The sequence below is a fragment of the Prosopis cineraria genome, unplaced genomic scaffold (genome assembly GCF_029017545.1).
Source record: "Prosopis cineraria cultivar Desert tree isolate PC_DT_omini unplaced genomic scaffold, ASM2901754v1 PC3, whole genome shotgun sequence".
NCBI classification, from domain to species: domain Eukaryota; kingdom Viridiplantae; phylum Streptophyta; class Magnoliopsida; order Fabales; family Fabaceae; genus Prosopis; species Prosopis cineraria.
Window position 1 is genome coordinate 15,293,954 of NW_026555334.1, and position 22,156 is coordinate 15,316,109.

Consider the following 22,156-nt stretch of genomic DNA (forward strand, 5'->3'; position numbering starts at 1 on the left):
CATTCCAGCTTCTTGTCTATCATGAATTTTTAATGATGTTTGTAAATCCTTCCTCTAAAAGCCAAGCTGCTTGACACCAGAAAAAAGGCTTGGTTTGCTACAATTGTTTCTTCCAAGAAGTTATCACATAAAGGGGTCTATGATTAGAGCCACATTTTGAAAGATGATGGACAAGGGTCTGGGGGAATAGATTTTCCCATTCATAATTCATAAACACCAAGTCAATTTTTCCTTCATGATATTTCTTTCCCAGGTAAATTTTTCCCCAACACTGTTCACTGTTTGTAGTAAGGACTTGTTTATACACTTAGTAAAATTTGTCACATCCTCAACAAACACATAAGCATTAAAATCCTTAAGAACAAGCCAGGTATCAGAAATACTAGTACTTAGTCTATAAATATCCTCCCAAAGATCTTTGCATTTGAATAGATTCATCTTAGCATGCACACAGGAATCTAACAGAAGGAATTATTACTAATATTTTCGACCCCAACATGTATGAATTGTGTAGATGAGAAATTATGAAGGATTGTAAATTTATCTTGATCCCATAATAACCACATACCTCCTACAAAACCTATTGATTCTATCCTAATCCAATCACTAAAGCCTAGTTTGGAAACAATTCAATTTGCCTTGCTCCTACTTACACGAGGTTCTACAAGAATAAGGATATCAAGGATATCAACATGTCTTCCTCTCATCAAATCACGAATTCTCCTAATGAAATTTTTAGAGGCAATGCCTCGACAATTCCATCAAATTATATTGAAAAATAATAAAAAAATTAGGTAAAGGCACCTTAAATGAACATAGCTACAAAGGAGTTTGACTAACCATATCCACTGTATAATCTTCTTAATGACCATTGTTCACTTCATCATGAGTCTCAAACTAAAGATTACTAGATTCACCCCCTTCGATTACTTAGTGCTGATTATTAGAAGAAGAAATTAGATTTAGAGGTTTCGATGTGGGTTGGTGTTCTTCAACAACTTCGTTACACACAAGGATTTTCTGTCCAATCTTTGAATTTCCTCTAAGTGTGTTCATCCTGCTCTTTAATAACATAACAGCATTTTGTAACATCTTAAATTTTTCTATTAGTAAATATCAATGTTTTCGAAGAGGTAATATGGTCAATTTAGATAAATTGTTGATTTAGTGAGGTTTATGGGAGACTAGTCTGGTTTTTGAATCTTTAGACAGCCTTAGAAGAGGACTAGTTTGATGTTCAAGAGGGCCATAATATAGAACAGAGTTTAAAATTTTGTAAAATTTTCTATGTCATGCGTCGTGATGCACGTACAAAATCTGCACTTATCAGATGTGAAAAATAGATTGAAAATAGAAGGAAGAAAGAGGGATAACAAGAGAGCGATAGAGGAGAGCTTGTTTTTTATTAGGGCACAATCCATAGGCTACTTTGGAGGCATTTGGAGCTTGAATCACTGTTGGTAAGTTGCACATCCCCTCTTCTCTCTCATTATGCAAAAAATCTAGACATTTGGGGTAATGGAGGCTTTGATTTTGGTTCCTTAGGTTTAGACCAAACCTATTGGTTTATTTAAGGTCTTGGAAAGTTAGATCAAGCCTCTAACCCTAAGTTTATGAGTTTTATGGTGATTAAAAATTTTTGGTAAGGGTTTAGACGAACCCTAAGTATAATTCAAGAATTTTGAGACAATGTAGGACATTGGTTAGCAAATTTAGTGTGTTAGAATGTTTGATAGGATGGTTAGAGTGTTTATGAATGGTTGATGTTGTGAGAAAATAAAATTGAGTGTTATAGGCACTTAAACCTAGTGAATTTTGAGTTAATCAGAGTGATAATTGATGATTATCACTTGATTGTGTAGATTGAGCGTTGCTTGAGCCTTATCGTGCATATAGAATGTATGGAGCTAACGTTGACCACAATAATCCTTTTGTGTGACTAAGAATTGAGGTAACCATATAGTTTATTGTGTTTATTAACTATTATAACTGTGTAGAAGTAAATACAAATGATAAAGTTGTGGTTTTGAAGAGTTTTGTGTATAAATTGATATTGTAAATAATTTTAGCATGAAAATCAATTTGTAAAAGGTTATTGATTTTAATTGACATGTATATACTATGTATATAAGTTTGTGATGTGAAAATGTGATGAAAAGTAGTGAAAATTATGAAAGAGCATGATCATAAGGGGTGGGAGTTCACCTGAGATATGTGAGGATATATGTGTGTGGAGATATGTGAGTGAAAAATTCATATGGTTGGACTGGCACCATGGGATATCTGATGCAACATTATATAAGATTGTTACCATAGGACATCTGATCAGTCTGGCAACTTTCTAGTACCCGTTAGGGTGCAATTAGGAGTCAATGACGCCTCTATCACAAGTGTATGAAGAGGAAAAAACTATATTGGGTTCGGGTATCCATCTTTTTAACAAATGATTGTTTGAGTGAGAAATTGATGCCATTAGCTAGAGGCTCAAAGAGCTTCATGTGGACATTTAAACTGCTCAAATCGGACGTCGGATGGCAAAATGGCATGCTTTGAAATTTCAAAAGGCTGTCATGATAGCAATCTACTGTCATGATAGTAGGTGCACCCTGCGACGCATGGTTGTTGCATCGTGGCATATGGGGCCTTCGAGGGACTTGTCCCTCTATGCCATCTGTAGTGGTGGGCATGGCTTGCACCGCGGCGGACAAACCAAAACCATAGAAGAATGGCGTTTTAGCCTAATTTTGATGTGGTTTGTTTCCCATGCTTCCGTATTTGCTCTTAATGATTTTTAACCATGGTTCGAGCTTAAATAATATTTTAAAAAGGGTTTTCTTTAGATCATAATGTTTTAAACTAATTATCTTTAAATCCTTGAGTTGTGGTAGCTTTTTTAGGGGATTTTATTTAATCCTAGTTATCACAACAATGTGTGTGTGTTGTCCTGGTAATGTCAAGGCAGACATTACAATTTGGTCTCAGTTTCAAGCGTTATGAGACTAGCATGTGTGGTGGTTGTGTGGGATGGTTTTGCTTGTTGCATTCATGTATAGAAGTTGGCATTTATATTCATTACACTTACCTTCCCTTTACATAGTTATTTCATTTAATGTTACTCTTTGTGTGGTTACTTCCATCTTTAGGAGGGGAGAGAGGATGGTAAGAAGAAGAATCACTAGAACGGTTATGGGTGGTAACCCATCTAATACAGATGTGGTACCAAAGACCAATAAGCTACCACCAGAGTTAAATGATGACTCGAAATGGAGGTTGAGAGATTACTTGAGAAGATGAGGCCTGAGTACTGAAAATAGTTGGCCTTGTTTGAGATCATATCTTATGATAAGATGTGCAATAAGCTGATAATAGCTACAAAAAGGGGTAGAGAGGCAGAGGCTGAGAAGAGAAGGGATACTCAGGGTAGATTCTCATCGGTAGAATTAGCAAGAGATCTAGTTTTAGCTCCAATAGTTTTGGGAGCTTTAGGAAGAAGAAGACTTTTCAAAAGGGATCACAGTCCTGAGGTTCCTTTTAGAGAAGCAGTAGGCTAAAGAATAGTGCCAATGGTACACAGCCATCTCAGCAAGCTTCCATAATGCCTATGCCTACTCTTAGTACAATCGAACCCCTCAGTGCTCAAAGTATGGAAGATATCATATGAGAAAGTGTTGGGTTTGCTTTAAGTGTGGCAAGATGGGGCATATAGCCAAATATTGTGAAGAGGGCAGAGTGGGGACCATAGAGCAGAGATTGATTATTCCTAGTAGAGTATTCGTGTTAACCCAAGAGGAGGCAGGTGCGTTTCCAAATTTGATTAGAGGTAAAATCTCTTTGCACAATTGTGATATAGATGCTTTATTTGATTCGGGTGCTACCCATTCTAGCATTTCTAATGATTGTGTTGAGGTTGAAATTGTCTGTGCATACCTTGCCATATGTTATTAATGTGTCTATGCTGGCAGAAATTTTTGTAAGAACCGACCATACTTGTCTGGGTGTTGATTTGAGATTTGAGAATAGATCAACTACAATCAATTTGATCTATCTAGACATGATTGGAATTGATGTAGTAGTGGGTATGGATTGGTTTTTGGCAAACAATGCGACATTAGATTGTGTAAGAAAGATAATATCCTTGCTAGTATATACTGCACCTACAGTAAAACCTAGTCAGTCAAGATTCTTGTCTGTAATGCAAGCAAAAAAGTGCATTCAATAAGGCTGTCAGGCATATATATGGTGTTCTTTTTTGTTCATGCTGCTTAAAATGGAGGAATTGAGAGAATTGGAGTGGTGAACAAATATCTCGAAGTATTTTCAAAAGAAGTGTATGGATTACCACTTGTGTGAGAGGTGGAATTTTTTATTGACCTTGTACCTGGAACAAAACCCATATCGAAAGCTTTGTATCAAATGTCTCCATTGCTAAAGAAATAACTGGAGCAATTACTAGAAAAAGGGTTCATAAGACTGAATGTATCTCCATAGGGATCACCCCTGTTATTTGTGAAAAAAAAGGATAGTAGTCCAAGACTTTGCATTGACTATAGATAGCTGAACAAAGTGATAGTCAATAACAAGTACCCTTTGCCCAGAATTGATGATTTGCTAGATCAGTTAGTTAGAGCTGCGATGTTCTTTAAGATTGACCTACGATTAGGCTACCATTAGTTGCAAGTTAGGGTTGAGGATGTACCAAAGACTACCTTTCACACTAGATACGGTCACTATGAGTTTCTAGTGATGCTGTTTAGATTGATGAATGCTTCAGCAGTGTTTATGGACTACATGAACAGAATCTTCCATCCTTATCTAGATAAGTTCGTGGTGGTATTCATTGATGATATTCTAATTTACTCAAGAGATGAGGAAGAGCACGCGAAGCATCTTCATACTGTCCTACAACTTTTAAAGGATAATAAGTTATATGCCAAACTCAGCAAATGTGAGTTTGGCTAAGGGAAGTGAGATTTCTTAGTCATGTGGTGTCGGCATAAGGGATTGCTATGGATCTATACAAGGTGGATGCTGTGTTGAAATAGGAACCGCCTACCTCAGTGATAGAGATTAAAAGTTTCTTAGGATTGGTAGGCTATTATTAGAAATTCATTTAGGGATTTTCACAGATTGCATCTTCATTGACTAAGTTGACTCAAAATGATCAGCCATATATGTGGATCGATAAATGTGAATCAGCATTTCAAGAATTGAAGAAGAAACTGACGTCTGGTCCAATACTAGTTATTCCTAATCCTTAATTACTATATATAATTTATACGGATGCATCGTTGAAAGGTTTAGGGTGCGTTTTAATGCAAGATGATCAAGTTGTTACTTATGCCTCAAGACAATTATGATTGCATAAAGAGAATTACCTAACTCATGATCTAGAGTTAGTAGGAGTGGTTTTTGCCTTAAAAATTTAGAGACACTATCTTTATGGGTTTATGTTTGAAGTATTTAGTGATCATAAAAGTTTGAAGTACTTAATAGATCAGAAGGAACTGAACATGAGGCAATGCAGATAGATAGAATTCCTCAAGGACTACAACTTTGAGATCAAGTATCATTCGAGTAAAGCCAATGTAGTAACAGACGCACTAAGTAGGAAAGCAGTGCATGTTGCTCATATGATGATTCAAGAGCATCGATTACTTAAGACTTTCTTAGATACTCAAAGGAAAGCACCACAAATGATGTTATATAATATGCATTCTACAGTCATAACTAATGAATTTTGGAAAGAGTTGTGAACTGCTCAGTTTGAGGATGATTATTTACTCGAGATCCATAAGGATATTGAAGAGAGAAGACCCATAAATGATGTTATACAATATGCATTCTATAGTCATAACTAATGAATTTTGGAAAGAGTTGCGAACTGCTCAGTTTGAGGATGATTATTTACTCGAGATCCGTGAGGATATTGAAGAGAGAAGACCCACAGAATTTAGATTTAATAATGATGGATATGTGACTTATCGGGATCAGATTTACGTACTGAGTGATGAGGAGATAAGGAAAATGATCCTAGAGGAAGCACACCATAGTGAGTATACTATTCACCTTGGTGTCATCAAGATGTATCAGGATATGAAGCTAATGTGGTGGTGGCTAGGAATGAAGAAAGATGTAACAGAGTTTGTGGCTAGGTGTCTGACGTGCCAAAAGGTTAAGATTGAACACCAAAGGCCTGGTGGTGTATTACAACCACTAGAGATCCTAAAGTGAAAGTAAGATAGCATATTAATGAATTTCATCACTGGATTGCCTAAAACTCAAGCATGCTATGACGCAATATGGGTGATTGTGGATCGGTTGACGAAGTCAACACATTTCTTGGTAGTGAAAACTACCTATTCACTTGAGAAGTATGCCGAGATCTATGTAAATGAAATAGTGAGACTTCATAGGGTGCCAAAAGACATTGTCTCTAACCGTGATTCGAGGTTCACATTGAATTTCTTGAGAGCATTGCAGAGAGCAATGGGCACTAAGTTGAGATTTAGCATGGCTTATCATCCACAGACAGATGGCCAAACTAAGAGGACTATTCAAACACTTGAGGGTATGTTGCGAGCTTATGCCTTAAAGTTGAGAGGCAGTTGGGATACACATCTACCGTTAGCGAAATTTTCTTACAACAAAAATTTTAATTTTAGCATTGGAATGGCTCCATATAAAGCATTATATGGGAGAAGATGTCGATTGCCTCTGTGTTGGATAGAATTAAGCGAGAGAAATTTGTTGGGTTTGGATTTGGTAGACCAAACCACCCAGAAGATCCAATTAATTAAGCAAAAGTTGTAGATAGCCCAGTGTTAACAAAAGAGCTATGCAAATCGGCATAGAAGACCGTTGGAATTTTTGGTTGGTGATCATGTGTTTTTGAGGGTCATGCCAATGACTGGCATTGGGAGATCGATAAAGGCTAAGAAATTGACTCCCAAGTTTATTGGTCCCTTTGAGATTTTGGAGAAGTTGAGACCTGCTCCCTATCAAATTGCCTTACTATCGAGTTTATCAAGTGTTCATGATGTGTTCCATATGAGTCAGCTCAAGAAATATTAACCTAATCCTTCTTATGTTATTAAGTTGGAAGAGGTGGAACTCTATGGAAACTTGACCTATCAAGCTGAACCAGAGCAGATTGTGGATGTGAAAGACCAACAATTGAGGAATAAGACAATTTGATTGGTTAAGGTCTTTTGGAAGGGTATAACTCTCGATAATGTGACTTGGGCGACCGAGAATAAAATGAGGCAATTATATCCCTAATTATTTATACAGGTATGTGTTTGAGCAAGATTCTGAATTTTGAGGGCAAAATTCCTAAAAGGAGGGGAGAATTGTAACATTCTGAGTTTCCCTATTAGTAATTATTAGTGTTTTCAAAGGGGGTAATATGGTTAATTTAGATAAATTATTGATTTAGTGAGGTTTATAAGAGAGTAATCTGGTTTTTGAATCCTTAGACAGATGGCCAAACTGAGAGGACTATCCAAATACTTGAGGGTATGTTGCGATCTTATGCCTTAGAGTTGAGAGGCAGTTGGGATACACATCTATCGTTAGTGAAATTTGCTTACAACAACAATTTTCATTTTAGAATTGGAATGGCTTCGTATAAAGCATTATATGGGAGAATATGTCGATTGCCTCTATGTTGGACAGAATTAAGTGAGAGAAATTTATTGGGTTTGGATTTGGTAGACCAAACCACCCAGAAGATCTAATTGATTAAGCAAAAGTTATTGACAGCCCAGAGTCAACAAAAGAGCTATGCGGATCAGCATAGAAGACCGTTGGAATTTCTGGTTAGTGATCATGTGTTTTTGAGAATCACGCCAATGACTGGCATTAGGAGATCGATAAAGGCTAAGAAATTGACTCCCAGGTTTATTGGTCCCTTTGAGATTTTGGAGAAGTTGAGACCTGCTGCCTATCAAATTGCTTTATCGTCAAGTTTATCGAGTGTTCATGATGTGTTCCATGTGAGTTAGCTCAAGAAATATCAACCCGATCCTTCTTATGTTATTGGGATGGAAGAGGTGAAACTCTAGGGAAACTTGACCTATCAAGCTGAACCAGAGCAGATTGTGAATATGAAAAACCAACAATTGAGGAATAAGATGATTTGATTGGTTAAAGACTTTTGGAAGGGTATGACTCTCGATAATGCGACTTGGGAGACCGAGGATAAAATGAGGCAGTTATATCCCTAATTATTTATACAGGTATGTGTTTGAGCAATATTCTGAATTTTGAGGGCAAAATTCCTAAAAGGAGGGGAGGATTGTAACATTCTAAGTTTCCCTATTAGTAATTATTAGTGTTTTCAAAAGGGTAATATGGTCAATTTAGATAAATTGTTGATTTAGTGAGGTTTATGGGGGAGTAATATGGTTTTTGAATCCTTAAACAGCCTTAAAAGAGGGTTAAGTCAATGTTTAAGCGGGCCATGACACGAAAGGGAGTTTAAAATTTTGTGGGATTTTTTGTGCCCTGTGCTGCGGTGGGAGTGTCAATGCGTCGCGGTGCACATGCAAAATCTGCACTTATCAAACACAAAAAATAGATTGCAAATAGAAGGAAGAAAGAGGGATAACAAGAGAGCAATGGAGGAGAGCTTGTGGTCTGCTAGGGCACGATCCCAAGGCTACTTTGGAGGCATTTAGAGCTTGAACCATTGTTGGATATGTTACACATCCCCTCTTCTCCCTTCTTATGTGAAAAATCTGAACATTTGGAGTAATGGAGGCTTTGATTTTGGTTTTCTTAGGTTTAGACAGAACCTATTGATTTATTTAAGGTCTTCGGTAGTTAAATCAAACCTCTAACCCTACGTTTATAAGTTTTGTGGTGATTAGAAATTTTTAGTAAGGGTTTGGATGAATCCTAAGTATAATTCGAGGATTTTGAGATAATGAGGGACATTGGTTAGTAAATTTAATGTGTTAGGATATTTGATAAGATGGTTATAGTGTTTGGAAATGGTTGATGTTGTTAGAAAAAGAAATTAGGTGTTATAGGGACCTAGAACCTAGTAAATTTGGAGCTAACCGGAGTGATAATTGATGATTATCACTTGATTGTGTAGATTGAGTGTTGCTCAAGCCTTATTGTGCGTATAGAACGTGTGGAGCTAATGTTGAGTCATGGTAACCCTTTTGTGTGACAAAGGGTTAAGGTAACCATATAGTTTATTATTTTTATTAACTATTATAACTGTGTAGATATAAATACAAATGATAAAGTTGTGGTTTTGAAGAGTTTTATGCATAAATTGATATTGTAAATAATTTTAACATGAAAATCAATTTGTAAAAGGTTACTAATTTTAATTGATATTTATATACTATGTATATAAGTTTGTGATGTGGAGATGTGATAAAAAGTAGTGAAAATTATGAAAGAGCATGATCATAGGGGATGGGAGTTCGCCCGAGATATGTAGGGATATGTGTGTATGGCGATATGCGAGTGAAAAATCTATATAGTCGGGCTAACACCATGAGACATCCGGTATAGCATTATATGAGACCTTACTGTGGGACATCTAGGCAGTCTGACAACTCCCTAGTACCCGTTAGGGTGCGACTAGGAGTCAACGACGCCTCTATCATAAGTATGTGAAGAGGAAAAAACTGTAGTCCGTAGGTGGGTTAGATTACCTTTAGCCGAGTGTTTCTACCACTAAAAGTGTGTTCGAATCAACAAGTGGTTGACCCAGGAGAGCCTATGGTTTCATGTTAGCAAGCATTGGAGGTTCGATGGTTAGATGATCATACTAGTTTGAAAATTGTGTGAAATTATTGTGAAAAACTACACTTATCTCATAAATATGGTATATCTAATATGACTATAGTTTTGATACTTTATCATATTTATTTGTGGTAATAAACATTTGATGAACTATATTGGTTACCAAGATATTTATCTCACCTCGTAGTTATATTTTACAGGTGAGGGCTCCAGTAGGGGTAAGGTGAAAGAAGGGGCATTTAAAAAGTGAAGAGCATCATTGTATAGCCATTCCCTTTCTTCTTTTTGGGTATTGTAATGAATATTATTAATATATAATGCCAACTTAGGAACATAACATTGTTGTAATTATCCTTTGATATGAATTTGTGATAAGGGTGTGTGTATCTTGATTCGAGCTTGATGTTGTGGATTAAGTGTGTGTGCTTGGCCAAGTTACACTTACATGTGATATATTTAAAGTGACTAGTGTGCCAAAATGATCAATTGACATGTGCGTTGGATCTTATCCATCCCTTTGTGTTATGATCAATTGGGGATTTGGTAGTCATTTTGAGCGTGATTACTTATTTGTATGATATGAATGAATTGTTATGTTGTGTGTGGTCCATTTGAGGTTGTCAGAGTGTCTCTTGGTCTAATGGCATTTGGTATTGTGAGTTGGACACCTTGGTGTGTATTTTGTTGTGAAAACAAATCATTTTGGGTTCAGATATTCATCTTTTTAATGGATGACTGTTTGAGTGATAAACTAATACAATTAGCTAGAGGGCTTAAAGAGCTTCGTGTGGACACTTGAACCGCTCAAATCGGACATCGGATTGCGAAACCGTGAGCTCCAAAAGTTCGGAGGGCTATCATGATAGCAATATGTTGTCATGATAGTAGGTGAGCGCTGTGGTGCATGGTTGTTGTGCTACGGTGCATGGGGCCTTCGAGGGACTCATCCCTTTGTGCCATCCGCTATGGCAGGCACGGCTTGCACCGCAGCTGATGGACCAGGACTGTAGAAGAATGGCGTTTTAGCCTAATTTTAATGTGATTTGTTTCCCATGCTTTTGTATTTTCTCTTACTTTATTTTTAACTATGATTTGAACTCAAACAATATTTTAAAAAGGGTTTTCTTGAGGTCTCAATATTTTAAACTAATTATCTTTAAATCCTTGAGTTGTGGTAGCTTCTTCAGAGAATTTTATTTAATCCTAATTATCACAACAATGTATGTGTGTTATCCTGGTAATGTCCAAGTAGGCATTACACATTCCAGTCGATGAGTTTTATTCAGGCTGGGCTCAAGAGTTCTCATTTTATGTAGAGATCCAATTACAAGATTGTGGGCCCTACTTTGTTGCTTCTTTTTCATTATTGAAGATTGCACTTTGGGCCTTGTATTCTGGGCTCTCTTCTTTTCTTTAGCACGTTGGTCTTCCTCTTTTTTTTTTTGCTTCAAAAATTGGGCTTGGGCCTATTTCTTTTTCTCTCTCTTTTTATGATCCATCATTTCAGATATGTCTTGCATTTTTTGAGTTTGCTTCATTCCAGACGTTTCTTGCTCAATTGTCTCTTGAGGTTGACTTTTTATACCACTTCCCTTACTTTTTTCAGAATCCTTTTGGTTGCGAGAATCGACTAAGGTGACATTTTTCTCCATCTTTTGTGCTAAATCAGCTTTATCGTCTTTCCTCTTCCACTCTTTTGCAGTTTCCTCTCCTTTGTAATATTTCTTCTTTTCATTCTAACCTTCGTCATCATTTTCCTCTACCAAAACCTCAAATCGACATTTTTGGGATGTAGAGCCATCCCCAGCCGTTGTCATCCTCACCATTTGAGGTCTTAGACCCAGTTTGTTTTTTATCTCCTTCTGAAAAGGTCTAGGCTTGAAAGTGTCTTTTTCCTTCGTCCACTTGCCCAGCCCTTCCTCCAGTGTGATGCTCAGTGTACCGACCAATGGTTAGGTCTGCTCCTTTCCCTATTCTGGCACCTGTTTAGCTTCACCGGAAATAGGGGATGAAACTAGTTCTTTGGTCTGATTTTGTAACAGCGGACATTCTTCCCTTCGATGGCCATACTTGCCACAATTAAAACAAATAATGTTCAAACCTTCATATTCCACATGATAAATACGATTTCTAATAACAAACCATGATTGCAGTGTTTTGTTTAAATTGACCTCCACATTGACTCTAGCATATTTCCTTCTCTCAACAGCTACTCCTCTGGTTTTACATTGAGCTAAAGTATTCATATCCACCTTCAAGGCTTTGCCCACCATATTCCAAAGTTCAAGCATAAAATCTTTAGTATAGTAGTGCATTGGCAATGTAAGTATCCTCATCTAGATGGCTAGCTTACCCACACAATGGCTGTATGGGTTAAAATTTGGGCTCCACCTTTGCACTGCCAAACAAGGATAGATCCTCTGACCTGAAGACAAAATAATTATTTGGCAAATCAATAAGCTCGAAATATCTGTTCACAGCATCCAACTCACTCTATCTCTCATCATCTTGAGGATTAAATTCTTGCCCAGGACAGTAATAACAACGGCGTCCTTCCATGGCAAGTAGAGATTTCTTAGCCTGTCATCTAGCATGTCAATCGTTGGTAGGCTCTCCATCAGTTTCTTTTGGTCTTCATTAAGGGCAGGCATGTTATCGTTCTCCTCTTTCATCCACTCTTTCCAAAGCTCCTCAAAATCTTTGGCGTACCACTTCTCTTCTTCCCCCATCAATTTTTCCTTGTATGAGATTGGTGTTTTCCAAGCTCCCTGGTTCTTTGATGTTGCATTCTCCTTCTTACCCTGTTTTGGAGTCTCACCAGCTTTTGCCATGGGGATATTTGCATCCTTTGGTTCCTGATGCTCTTGCATTTTCTTCACATTTTTCCGAATTAAATCTTCTTCTTCCTTTGAAAGGCCATGTCCCTCCTTCCCATCAGTGTTCCCATTGTTGCTCGGTGTCACAGTTTCCTCACCCATTTTCTCTCGACCTCTCTCACTCATCGTCGCGTTACTCTATACATCTTCTCCGTTTAAAAAAAAAAAAAATCAACGCTAATCTTATGAAATGAACGATTTTCATTCTTCTTGCAAGCAAGAATCATCATGGAAGGTGAAAGATCTGCTCAGGAAATTTGAGTTGCTTGCAAGATTTCACTAAGTTGACACCTTCATTTTTTTTTTTTTGGACAAACATACTTTAGATATAAATGGAGCCGATTAACCTCTCGCTTTGCTTTCATTGGACAAATTCATGTGATATGATGAATAATGCAATTCCATTTTTGCCATAAAGTATAAAGGATCAGAATGCAATTGATAAATTCATCTTCCATTTTTCTTTCCATAGGATGTTTAAGAAAGGAAAAAAAGTCCATTTAGATTTAATATCTATGTCTAATCTATATTCGGTATCTATACCCTTTGTATTTGCGATCAGCCCAACCTTTTTTAATTTTTTTACATAATTTTTTCTTCTCTCTCTCTTAGATACCTAGTGAATGAGTAAGCATATGGAAATCATATTGAAAAAATTATTTTTTTAGTTAATTGCTTGTACAAGGCTCTGTCAACTGAAGAGTTTATTTCTTCTTGGATACTAAGACCAAAGAATAATCCCCTCTAAAATCTAAACTAAGTTGTTACAAATACGAGGACAAGTACTTTGCTATTATTAAAGTACACAAGATAATAAATTGCAAGACTATTTGACTTTGATTCTTCGTCGAAAAGATATTATTAATTCATTAAAAGAAGTAATAAATTTTTTTTTTATGTTTTTAGTATAGTGAACGCACATCTTAAAATAGCAAATTGATCTTTATATTTATAAAATGCACAGGATAATAAATACTGAAATAAGTAATATTAAAATAAAAAAACAGTTGTTTATATTTTTAGTATACACTAGTATGGAAGAAACAATTTCTAAAACCAAAAAAAAAGTTATACTTTGTTTGGTTCAAATGAAATGGAATAAGGTGATCGAATTTTAAATAACTTTGATTGAAAATAAAGTAAAGAAATAAGGTTAAAATATTTTATAAATTTTTTTTATTCTTTCCTTTCATATTTTCTCTTTAACAAAATTTGATAACTCTTGTCTATGTTTTCTAGATTGAATGCATTAAAATCTTTGATCCAGTGGCGAAGCCACATGCACTTGAGTTGGGGGGAATATGCCCCTGCTTAAATGAGAAAAATTACTTATATGGAGATAGAGATATAGGTATTTATATTTTACACCCTCTTTTTTATAGTTTGCATCCCTCTTTTTTATATTTTGCATTTTAAACTCATTTCATATTACTTTTTAACTTGAATCCAAATTTTTTTAAAATTAAAAGCCCACTAAATTTTAGACCACAATTTCAATACACCTGAATAGTAATATTATTTTATAAAAAATTAACATTTATTAAACATTTAAGAAAATAAGAAAAAAATAATTTGGCCCATGTCATTCAAAATCTCAAATTAGATTTGCAAAAAAATTATTTGAAATTGTAAGACATATTGTTTATTCATTGATTTACTTTCTTTTGAAAATAGTAATGGTGTTACCTGTTATCACATCAATAATTAAAAGAGTCTTTTCTGCTATAAAGTTTGTGAAAAATTGATTACGCAATCGAATGGAGAATCTATGGATGAATGATTGTCTCATGACTTATATTAAAAAAATATATTTGAAAACATTAATAATGAACTAATTGTTCAACGATTTTAAAACATGAACTACATAGAGACAATTTATAAGGTATGTAATTATTAAATAATTTTTGTTAGTTTTTTTTTTTAAATTATGAATATGTAAATAATTTTACCTCTCCTGGCCTAGGATCTTGGCTTTGCCACTGCTTTGATCCTTTTCCTTTTCCTCATTTTCCCTTAAGTCAATTCTTCATTCCTTTCAAATTAAATAGAAGATTAATATCATGTACATTGCATGGTTATAAAATATAGTTAATTAAGGTTTTAGGCTCTACCACATTTTCTATAAAATAAAAGTATTTTTAATAGAAAAATTATTATTTTTTAGTAGAAAGCTAGGGATAAATTGTGCAAAAAATAGATAAATTAGGTCATATGAGAAACCATTAGGTTTCTTCATCCTAAAGGGGGATAATTGTAAATTACAATATTAAAGTTGTCTTTAGGTTCTTGGAGAGTAAGAATATTTATATATTTATCTGCTTCTCTAAAAATATGATTAAAAGTGATCATCTAATATTTTATAATAAAATCTTTGAATTTGTTGATGCTCTCAAAGAAGGAGTGATTTTGTTAGAAAATTATGTTGGATAAGGAACAAAACTTTTAAGAAATCAAAGTAAATGTGAATTTTGGTGAGTTTGGTGTTCCAACAGAGTTGATTCCCTCCAAAGATGTCTTAGAGTTCAACAGTTATACCTTGATGATACTCAAAATATTTGAAAAAAAAAACTCTTAATTCAATTTCCTTAATCATCATGTATGAGGCCTCTATAAATAATAGCTCTATTGATGTTAGCTAAACTTTTGATGGGAGTCCAACCCAGCCTGCTTAGGGGATTCCATTTAGCTTATTTAGGAGGTTGGTTGATAGGAAAAAGTCTTTTAAATCTTTCAGCTTCGCTCGGAATCGGGAATTCCAAGTTTATCATTCCATTCTATTTTCGAGAAATTTTTCCTTCGCAAGATAAGGAGATTATTATTGGGCTGGACTGAGTTCTGACTCACAATAGCAGCAGATCATTTCAATCCAGTCCAGACTGATGCGCCATATATTAAAAATTAGTACATACACATGCACTCTCCATGTGCTTGTAAACGCCGTCGTTCTAATCATGAATTCCATCCCATTCGGCCATTCCATCGACATCGAGTCCTCATTCGGCAATCTCCTCTCGGCAAGACCAAGAGCAGCTTGCGACCACCATTCCCGTTCCCTTTTCGGCGAGATTTTTCGTTTCGGTGGTTCCTTCTCTTCGATTTCGGCCTTTCGACTATGGTGGAGACTGGAGAGAAACCGCTGTAGCGACAGCGAATAGAATTATAGGAGCTGAGCGCTTTGATTCTACAATAGTATTATTTGCTATCTTTAAGTTATCGCTGGTAATGCTTCTGCTTTGCGATTCATTCGATAGTCTTTTTCTGCACTTTGTTCTGTAGTTCTGAGATGGATCATGTATGGGTTATTTAAGCCTGCAGAACCCTTTGTGTGTGTGTGTGTGTGTGTGTGTGTGTGTGTGTGTGTGTGTGTGTGTGTGTGTGTGTAAAGAGCCTGCAGAACCATTCGACTGCACATACGTGTGAAGTAACTTAAGACTGGAGAACCATTTGATATACTTTGGCCTCACAATTATGCTTTAGGCATAAGAAATTTTGTCAGTTGTGGGTGAAGTATATGCTTCCGATCGAATTACTTGTTTAATATTAACAAATAAATTTGTAAATGATAAATGAATTGACCAGTTAGCGTTATGAGTCCCCTTTTGTCTTTGTTGTATTTTTTTCCCTTCAAATACTATTTTCATTATGGTAATGCAGTAATCTTCTAATGTTGGCAATTAGTAAGCTTCATTTTCTCTTTTCCGTTGCTTCCATGCACATGTAATGACTCTTTGGATTGTCATATCATCATTTGTTATCCAATTCTGTTTTTGTAGGTTCCTTAAGAATTAAGATGTGACAGTCATTAGCGGAACTGCTTTACGTTGTACATAACTAAACAAAAATTTAAACGAGCCAATCTACCACTTATTTGCTTCTTGATTGGCAGTGCATCAAGGATAAAGTTTATTTCATAAGGAAGTCCAAATGACCGAACCTGGTAGCTCAGAGTCGAAAACCACTACAGAATCTCATGTCATATACCGATGTAAGAAATGCCGAAGAATTGTTGCTTCAGAGGAGAATATAGTTTCCCATCAACATGGGAAAGGTGACTCAAGCTTCAAGTGGAAGAAGAGGAGTGACAACCCATGGGAAAAGGAAAAGCAGCAAATTGAGTGTACCTCTATATTTGTTGAGCCCATGAAATGGATGCAAGCAGGTCTCTGTACATTCCTTTCATAATTCACTTTGTTACCACAATATTACTCTTCGTGCTAACTCTTTGCATGTTAATTGAATTTGGCAGTACAAGAAGGAAACGTGGAGGATAAACTTCTCTGTATGGGCTGTAATGCTCGTTTGGGTTACTTCAACTGGGCAGGTATGCAATGTAGCTGTGGAGCCTGGGTTAACCCTGCATTTCAGCTCCATAAAAGCCGATTAGATGAGTGCTCTATGTGATCAATTAATTGCCTGGAGCTCATCCGTCAGGGCTTCCCTAGAAAAGGGGTGTGTGGTTACTGGTTTTGATAATTAGTAGTTTAGCATGTGATGTTTTCAGGCACCGGGCCAGGCCACATGACATCTTCAAGCTAAAGTTTGATTGAATGCTAGGACTGAAAGGAACATGTGGCGGTTCGTTCTTCTCATATTAATCTGCATTATCACTCTCCATTTCTGCAATTTTTTCTTTCCTTCCTGTGTTGTCCGGTTTTAAATGGTAATAACTACATTTCTATCCTTCCTGCATCTTAGGCTTCAATGGATTGTCAGGACTGAGAGCAGGTTATATGCTAATTTATACCATCAATAACTGCATTTTGGCTCTGTCATTTGATTTATAGTTGAAAGTTGTGTCTATTACTGGCCTATTTGCAAAAGCCTCCACTGGAAATGTTTTTGTGATTCCAGAGAGACTATTGAACTGAATCTTTCCGGTGGGAGGTTCATCAACTGATATTTCACAAACAGGAGGCCAACGCAGAAGTTCTTCGGAGTTTGGCCTTCACGTCCTTCAGCTTCTTGATTTTCTTCTTCTCCCCATAACGCCATGAATTTCGGTGTCAAAACTCATTAGCTTGCTGTCAATTTGAAGTTATGTTTAACTACCTTCTTCAGGATCCACATGGAACCAGTGCTTCCTTATGATTCTTTTTCGTTACCACGCACATAACCATTGATTTGGGTGTCGTAACTCACCGGCTCCCTGATCATTGATCAACTTAAACTCCTGTTACAACCTTCTCTCGCCAGATCGGCATGTAAACCAGTGTTTATGACAAAGTTAACTTCTATACATTTTCCTTAGGAAAAAGCTCCCAAGCAATTAGCAATTCTGCAGAGAGCTTTGAATGTCATGCCTGCTCTCTGCACGGCCCTTGGCCACCACTAGACCATGTTTTTCTCAAAGCAACCTTATATTTTTTTGGCGAAGAACAAAAAAATTCAAATGAGTTGGGTCTTGAGAACATGTTAGAAACAAGGTATATTTTTAGGCTTGAAGAATGCTTATAAAAGTTTTTACATATTGCTTATCAATAAGGCCTTTACATCAATAACGGGATTTGATTATATGATTTTATGAGTTATGGGTCAAATTATTATTAAATTAGATTAATTTTTGTTGGTCAAAGCAACCTCATTTTGTTTGATCAAAGATGTTTCTTGGGAATTTCCTGATAATTCAACTGCATGTTTTATATTTTGAATGCATGCACCGGTATGTTTTGTAGACCCATGGTGAAACCAAGATGGGCGACATTGTCTCGATCATCAAGCATTCCTGGTTATATGCAGTCAAACCCGCCGGCACTTATCTTTATCCGTGAGCCTATATTGCAATTTGCAATAGGTTAATTTCCTTCTGGAAGCAGTGAATATAATAACTACATTTAATATTTAATTCAAAAAATCAAGTACAAACTTTAAAAATAATAATTAAATAAATATAAAAAAAGAAGCGAAAATTATGTGAAGGGACCTAAGTATGCTAGTTAATATTTTATTTTAAATCCCCATAAAAATGCTAAAATTATTTTGAAGGTCACAAGGAAAGAAATTAAATTTCAAAAGGACTTCGATACCTTATTTGTGAAAACAAAACAGTATCAAGATTTTGAGTGAATGGGTCATTTAAGTTTATCTATTTAACGAGTCTTTTAATTGAAAATTCGAAACAATTTTCAAATAAAAACACTATTCAAATTTGTTGTCCCCTCCAAAAGTTATATTTGACACTATTTTGAATATTATATGATATAGTTTCTTATAGTCATTTAGTTAATTGAATGATTGTTATCATATTAGATGAAACATTGATTAAGTGATTGGATTTATGCTACTCACAGAATTCAAATCTTGCAACTGGAGGAGAAATCATTTCATCTTGATCTTTTTCTTGAATACCCAAAGAGGACAATAGCTTTTGTTTTCTAAGGATAAATCGGCCAAGCTACAGATTATAGGGTGTATCATTTGACATACGTAATCACCTACGTCATCTTTTAGTTGCTTTCTTAATTTAATGAATTACTATTTTAAGTCGTTGACTCCAACATTTTGTATGCCAAAAAAGGAAATAGAAAAATAACAAATATTTCTCCAGTACATTTTATAAATTATTTATATCAATTTCATCAATACTATTATAAAAAAATGTAATGAATAAAAATATATAAAATTTTAAATATGTATCTATACAATAAATTTAAAAAGTAATGTTATGTTACTTTTTGTCTTTCATGAAGGATAATTTTAAAAATATTTTTTAAATAATATTTAAAAAGTAATATCATAGCTTATAAATAAGATTAAATAAATTTTTTAAAATGTATTTTATGAACGGGATCGGATCAGAGGGAATAATTCAGTGGCTCTCTTTTGGTAATCTAAAAAATAGCGTTGACATAACTAAGGAATGAGTTTTACTCTGAAATTTCCAGTTACAATATCGTTTGCCATGGTTCTCCCAAACCAAACCTAGCCTAACACATCGATTTATTTATTTATTTAGTTAATCTTCTAAACTTCAACTTCGCATTAGTCGTCTTTCTTATGATTATTTAATATTAATTTCAGTCGTTATATATGCAAAGTCACTAATTTGATGTGAGGCAGGCAAGGTGATCCTGCTAATATTTTTATACTTAATTGATTTGTTAATACATCAATCAAGTCTTTCTCAAAATTGAAGATAATATGATCCATCGATCGGTCAATTGGCACCTAGTATCAAATCATAATGAAATATTAATTTATAGTGGATAAAAAATTAATGGTGATGATAACATTGTTTATTGCTTAATCAATTGCCTCAAATTCCCTGACTTTAAATTTGACTTAATAAACTATGAATACATAGATGATGTTATACTCTCTTTGTTTTAAATTATAAAATATTTTTAGATAAAATTTCAAGTACTAATAACTTTGATTAAATATATTTAACAACCTTATTTATTTAAAATAAAAATATAAATATTTAAAAATATCTTTTATTTAATATATTAAAAAAATAAAAAATAAATAGAGAGAAAAATAATAATATTAAAATAAACTTATTTAATAAAATTTTAATTGTCGTTTTTTATATTTGTAAGACGCCGAATTCTTTCAAAAGTATTTATAATTTGAGATGAACGGGTATAATTAATTAAGTTGTTTGATAAAAAAATAATTAATTAAGTAGTTTCAAGTTCGGAGTATTTACAATGCAATTTCCAAATAATCTAAAAATACTCAAATGTTGTCAACTTCAAGAGAAGAAGAAAAATATCATGTAAGGATACGCGAAGTTATCATATAATAAGATTCTGCCAACTTGCAGTGTTTTTCCTTACAAGTGCGTTCTATCATTCCTTGCTTCTCTGCATCTATAAATTCACCGGTCTCATTTCTTCGCCCCCATAAGAAGCTCATTCATATATGGAAATAAAATAACTATCACTTTGGGACAGATCAATAGGGACTGAGAGTTTCTCATAATTTCCAACATGACAGTTAGAAATCTATCTCGCTCTTTCTGCCTCTCTCCATGAAGCTTTTACACGTCACTCTCGAATATCCACGTCCACGTCTATAATTACCTGCATATTGTAGTTTCTTATTCTTCATTAGATTTGAAGTTTTCTTCATCAGTTGGTCTTGGTCAGTAGTCATTTCACCATATGAAGGCTACCTTGATGCATATATATATATATATATATCTTCTTAGTGTTCAGTTCAGAGAGACTTTAACTTTTGTCTTGTCTTGGTTTTCCAGGTAGTGGAGATGTGCGTGCACATGGACTGTACAGGTTGTGAGACCCAGATTAAGAAAGCCCTTCAGAAGCTACCTGGTAATAAACAAACATATAACCTTATTTTCAACAGCATCAAAATATGCATATGTGCATCACACTTTCTTGTTAGCACATATACATGCAACAAGATAGAAGAGGTCAAGGTGTAATTATGATGAGTTTGAATGTATCAGGAGTGGACGATGTTGATATAGACATGGGCATGCAGAAGGTAACAGTGATGGGTTGGGCAGACCAGAACGAGATTTTGAAGACAGTGAGGAAGATGGGTAAAAGGGCTGAACTTTGGCCGTACCCATACAATCCTGAGTACCACGGTTTCATTCGCCAGTACACCAACAAAAACTATGAGAATAGTTATAATAAAATTAGTTATGAGAGAGAATATTCGAATCCTGTAATAACCTCGTACTCTGAGATACCTGCTGCTGCCAATAATAAGGCTTCGTTCTCGTACAACTACTACAATCATGGCTATACAAATGGTGACTACTTTGGCTACTACCACCAGCCAATTGGTTCATCCATGGTTAATGACAAAGCCATCGCCATGTTTAGTGATGATAATCCTCATTCTTGTTCTATTATGTGACCCCAAAAACGATCTCTCTGTCTCTGTCTCTGTGTGTGTGTGTGTGTGAAAAGAAGCTTAGGTGAGTTAGTTCTGAGGGTTTTACCAAGACCGATGCATGTGATCTTTGGATTTAAAGAATACTTATAAGGGTATCTATATAGATCACTCATAAACAAAATCCTAACATTGATAATGGGATTTCAACCTCCGACTTATAAGTTATGGCCAAGTCTTTACCAAGTGAATCAACCTTTATCAACACCCTCAAAACCATTCATATTTACACTTTTATGTCAACTCTTTTTTCTTTTTTTCTTTTTTTCTGTTTGTCCATTTTACGTGGCTACACACACAAGCACACACAGAGAGGATGTATGTATGTGCGAATGTACGTATCATGAAGTGGTAAATTATGTATATTTTTGTCCCCTTGCTTGCGGAGTATACATGTGTGAGGATATTAACGATGGAACACTTGTGTGGTTGAATATCAACATATACTCTTTTTGTTAAAAAAATATAAAACATTTTTCTAGGCAAGATGTTACAAATTACAAGGCATTTTGGGTCTTTCAATATGTAATTAATGAAGTTTTTAAGGGTGTAATAATATGATTTTTAATCGAGACACCATATCAAATAAAAGTAAACATGAAAAGAATATGTCCTTTCAAACTAACTCGTTGGGGATATAATTTGGT

At 35.0% G+C, this 22,156-nt stretch overlaps 2 protein-coding genes across 5 annotated transcripts; both read left to right on the forward strand.

Annotated features, from left to right (window-relative positions):
• The first annotated feature begins 15,584 nt into the window (after nucleotides 1-15,584).
• On the forward strand, nucleotides 15,585-17,408 carry LOC129304962 (probable inactive dual specificity protein phosphatase-like At4g18593). 2 transcript variants are annotated; one of them, XM_054944825.1, is made up of 4 exons: nucleotides 15,585-15,860; nucleotides 16,528-16,800; nucleotides 16,888-16,962; nucleotides 17,143-17,408. In XM_054944825.1, the coding sequence occupies exons 2-4, from the start codon at nucleotides 16,566-16,568 to the stop codon at nucleotides 17,175-17,177; spliced, it is 345 nt and encodes a 114-aa protein (XP_054800800.1). In that variant the 5' UTR covers nucleotides 15,585-15,860; nucleotides 16,528-16,565; the 3' UTR covers nucleotides 17,178-17,408. The 2 variants fall into 2 exon arrangements, with proteins under 2 accessions (XP_054800800.1, XP_054800799.1); XM_054944824.1 differs by having other exon boundaries at nucleotides 15,592-15,860; nucleotides 16,888-17,408.
• Nucleotides 17,409-17,589: 181 nt separating this feature from the next.
• LOC129304961 (heavy metal-associated isoprenylated plant protein 28-like) lies at nucleotides 17,590-21,883 on the forward strand. 3 transcript variants are annotated; one of them, XM_054944822.1, is made up of 3 exons: nucleotides 17,590-18,405; nucleotides 20,842-20,917; nucleotides 21,055-21,883. In XM_054944822.1, exons 2-3 carry the CDS (start codon nucleotides 20,851-20,853, stop codon nucleotides 21,471-21,473), a joined length of 486 nt encoding a protein of 161 aa, XP_054800797.1. In that variant the 5' UTR covers nucleotides 17,590-18,405; nucleotides 20,842-20,850; the 3' UTR covers nucleotides 21,474-21,883. The 3 variants fall into 3 exon arrangements, with proteins under 3 accessions (XP_054800797.1, XP_054800798.1, XP_054800796.1); XM_054944823.1 differs by lacking the exon at nucleotides 17,590-18,405 and adding an exon at nucleotides 20,504-20,726; XM_054944821.1 differs by lacking the exon at nucleotides 17,590-18,405 and adding an exon at nucleotides 20,509-20,578.
• The last annotated feature ends 273 nt before the right edge of the window (nucleotides 21,884-22,156 follow it).

Coding starts and splice junctions, on each gene's coding strand:
- LOC129304962 (XM_054944824.1), top strand. CDS start 16,566: ATGACCGAACCTGGTAGCTCAGAGTCGAAAACCACTACAGAATCTCAT. Junction 16,801..16,887: donor CATGAAATGGATGCAAGCAG/GTCTCTGTACAT, acceptor TGAATTTGGCAG/TACAAGAAGGAAACGTGGAG.
- LOC129304961 (XM_054944821.1), top strand. Junction 20,918..21,054: donor AGCCCTTCAGAAGCTACCTG/GTAATAAACAAA, acceptor TGAATGTATCAG/GAGTGGACGATGTTGATATA.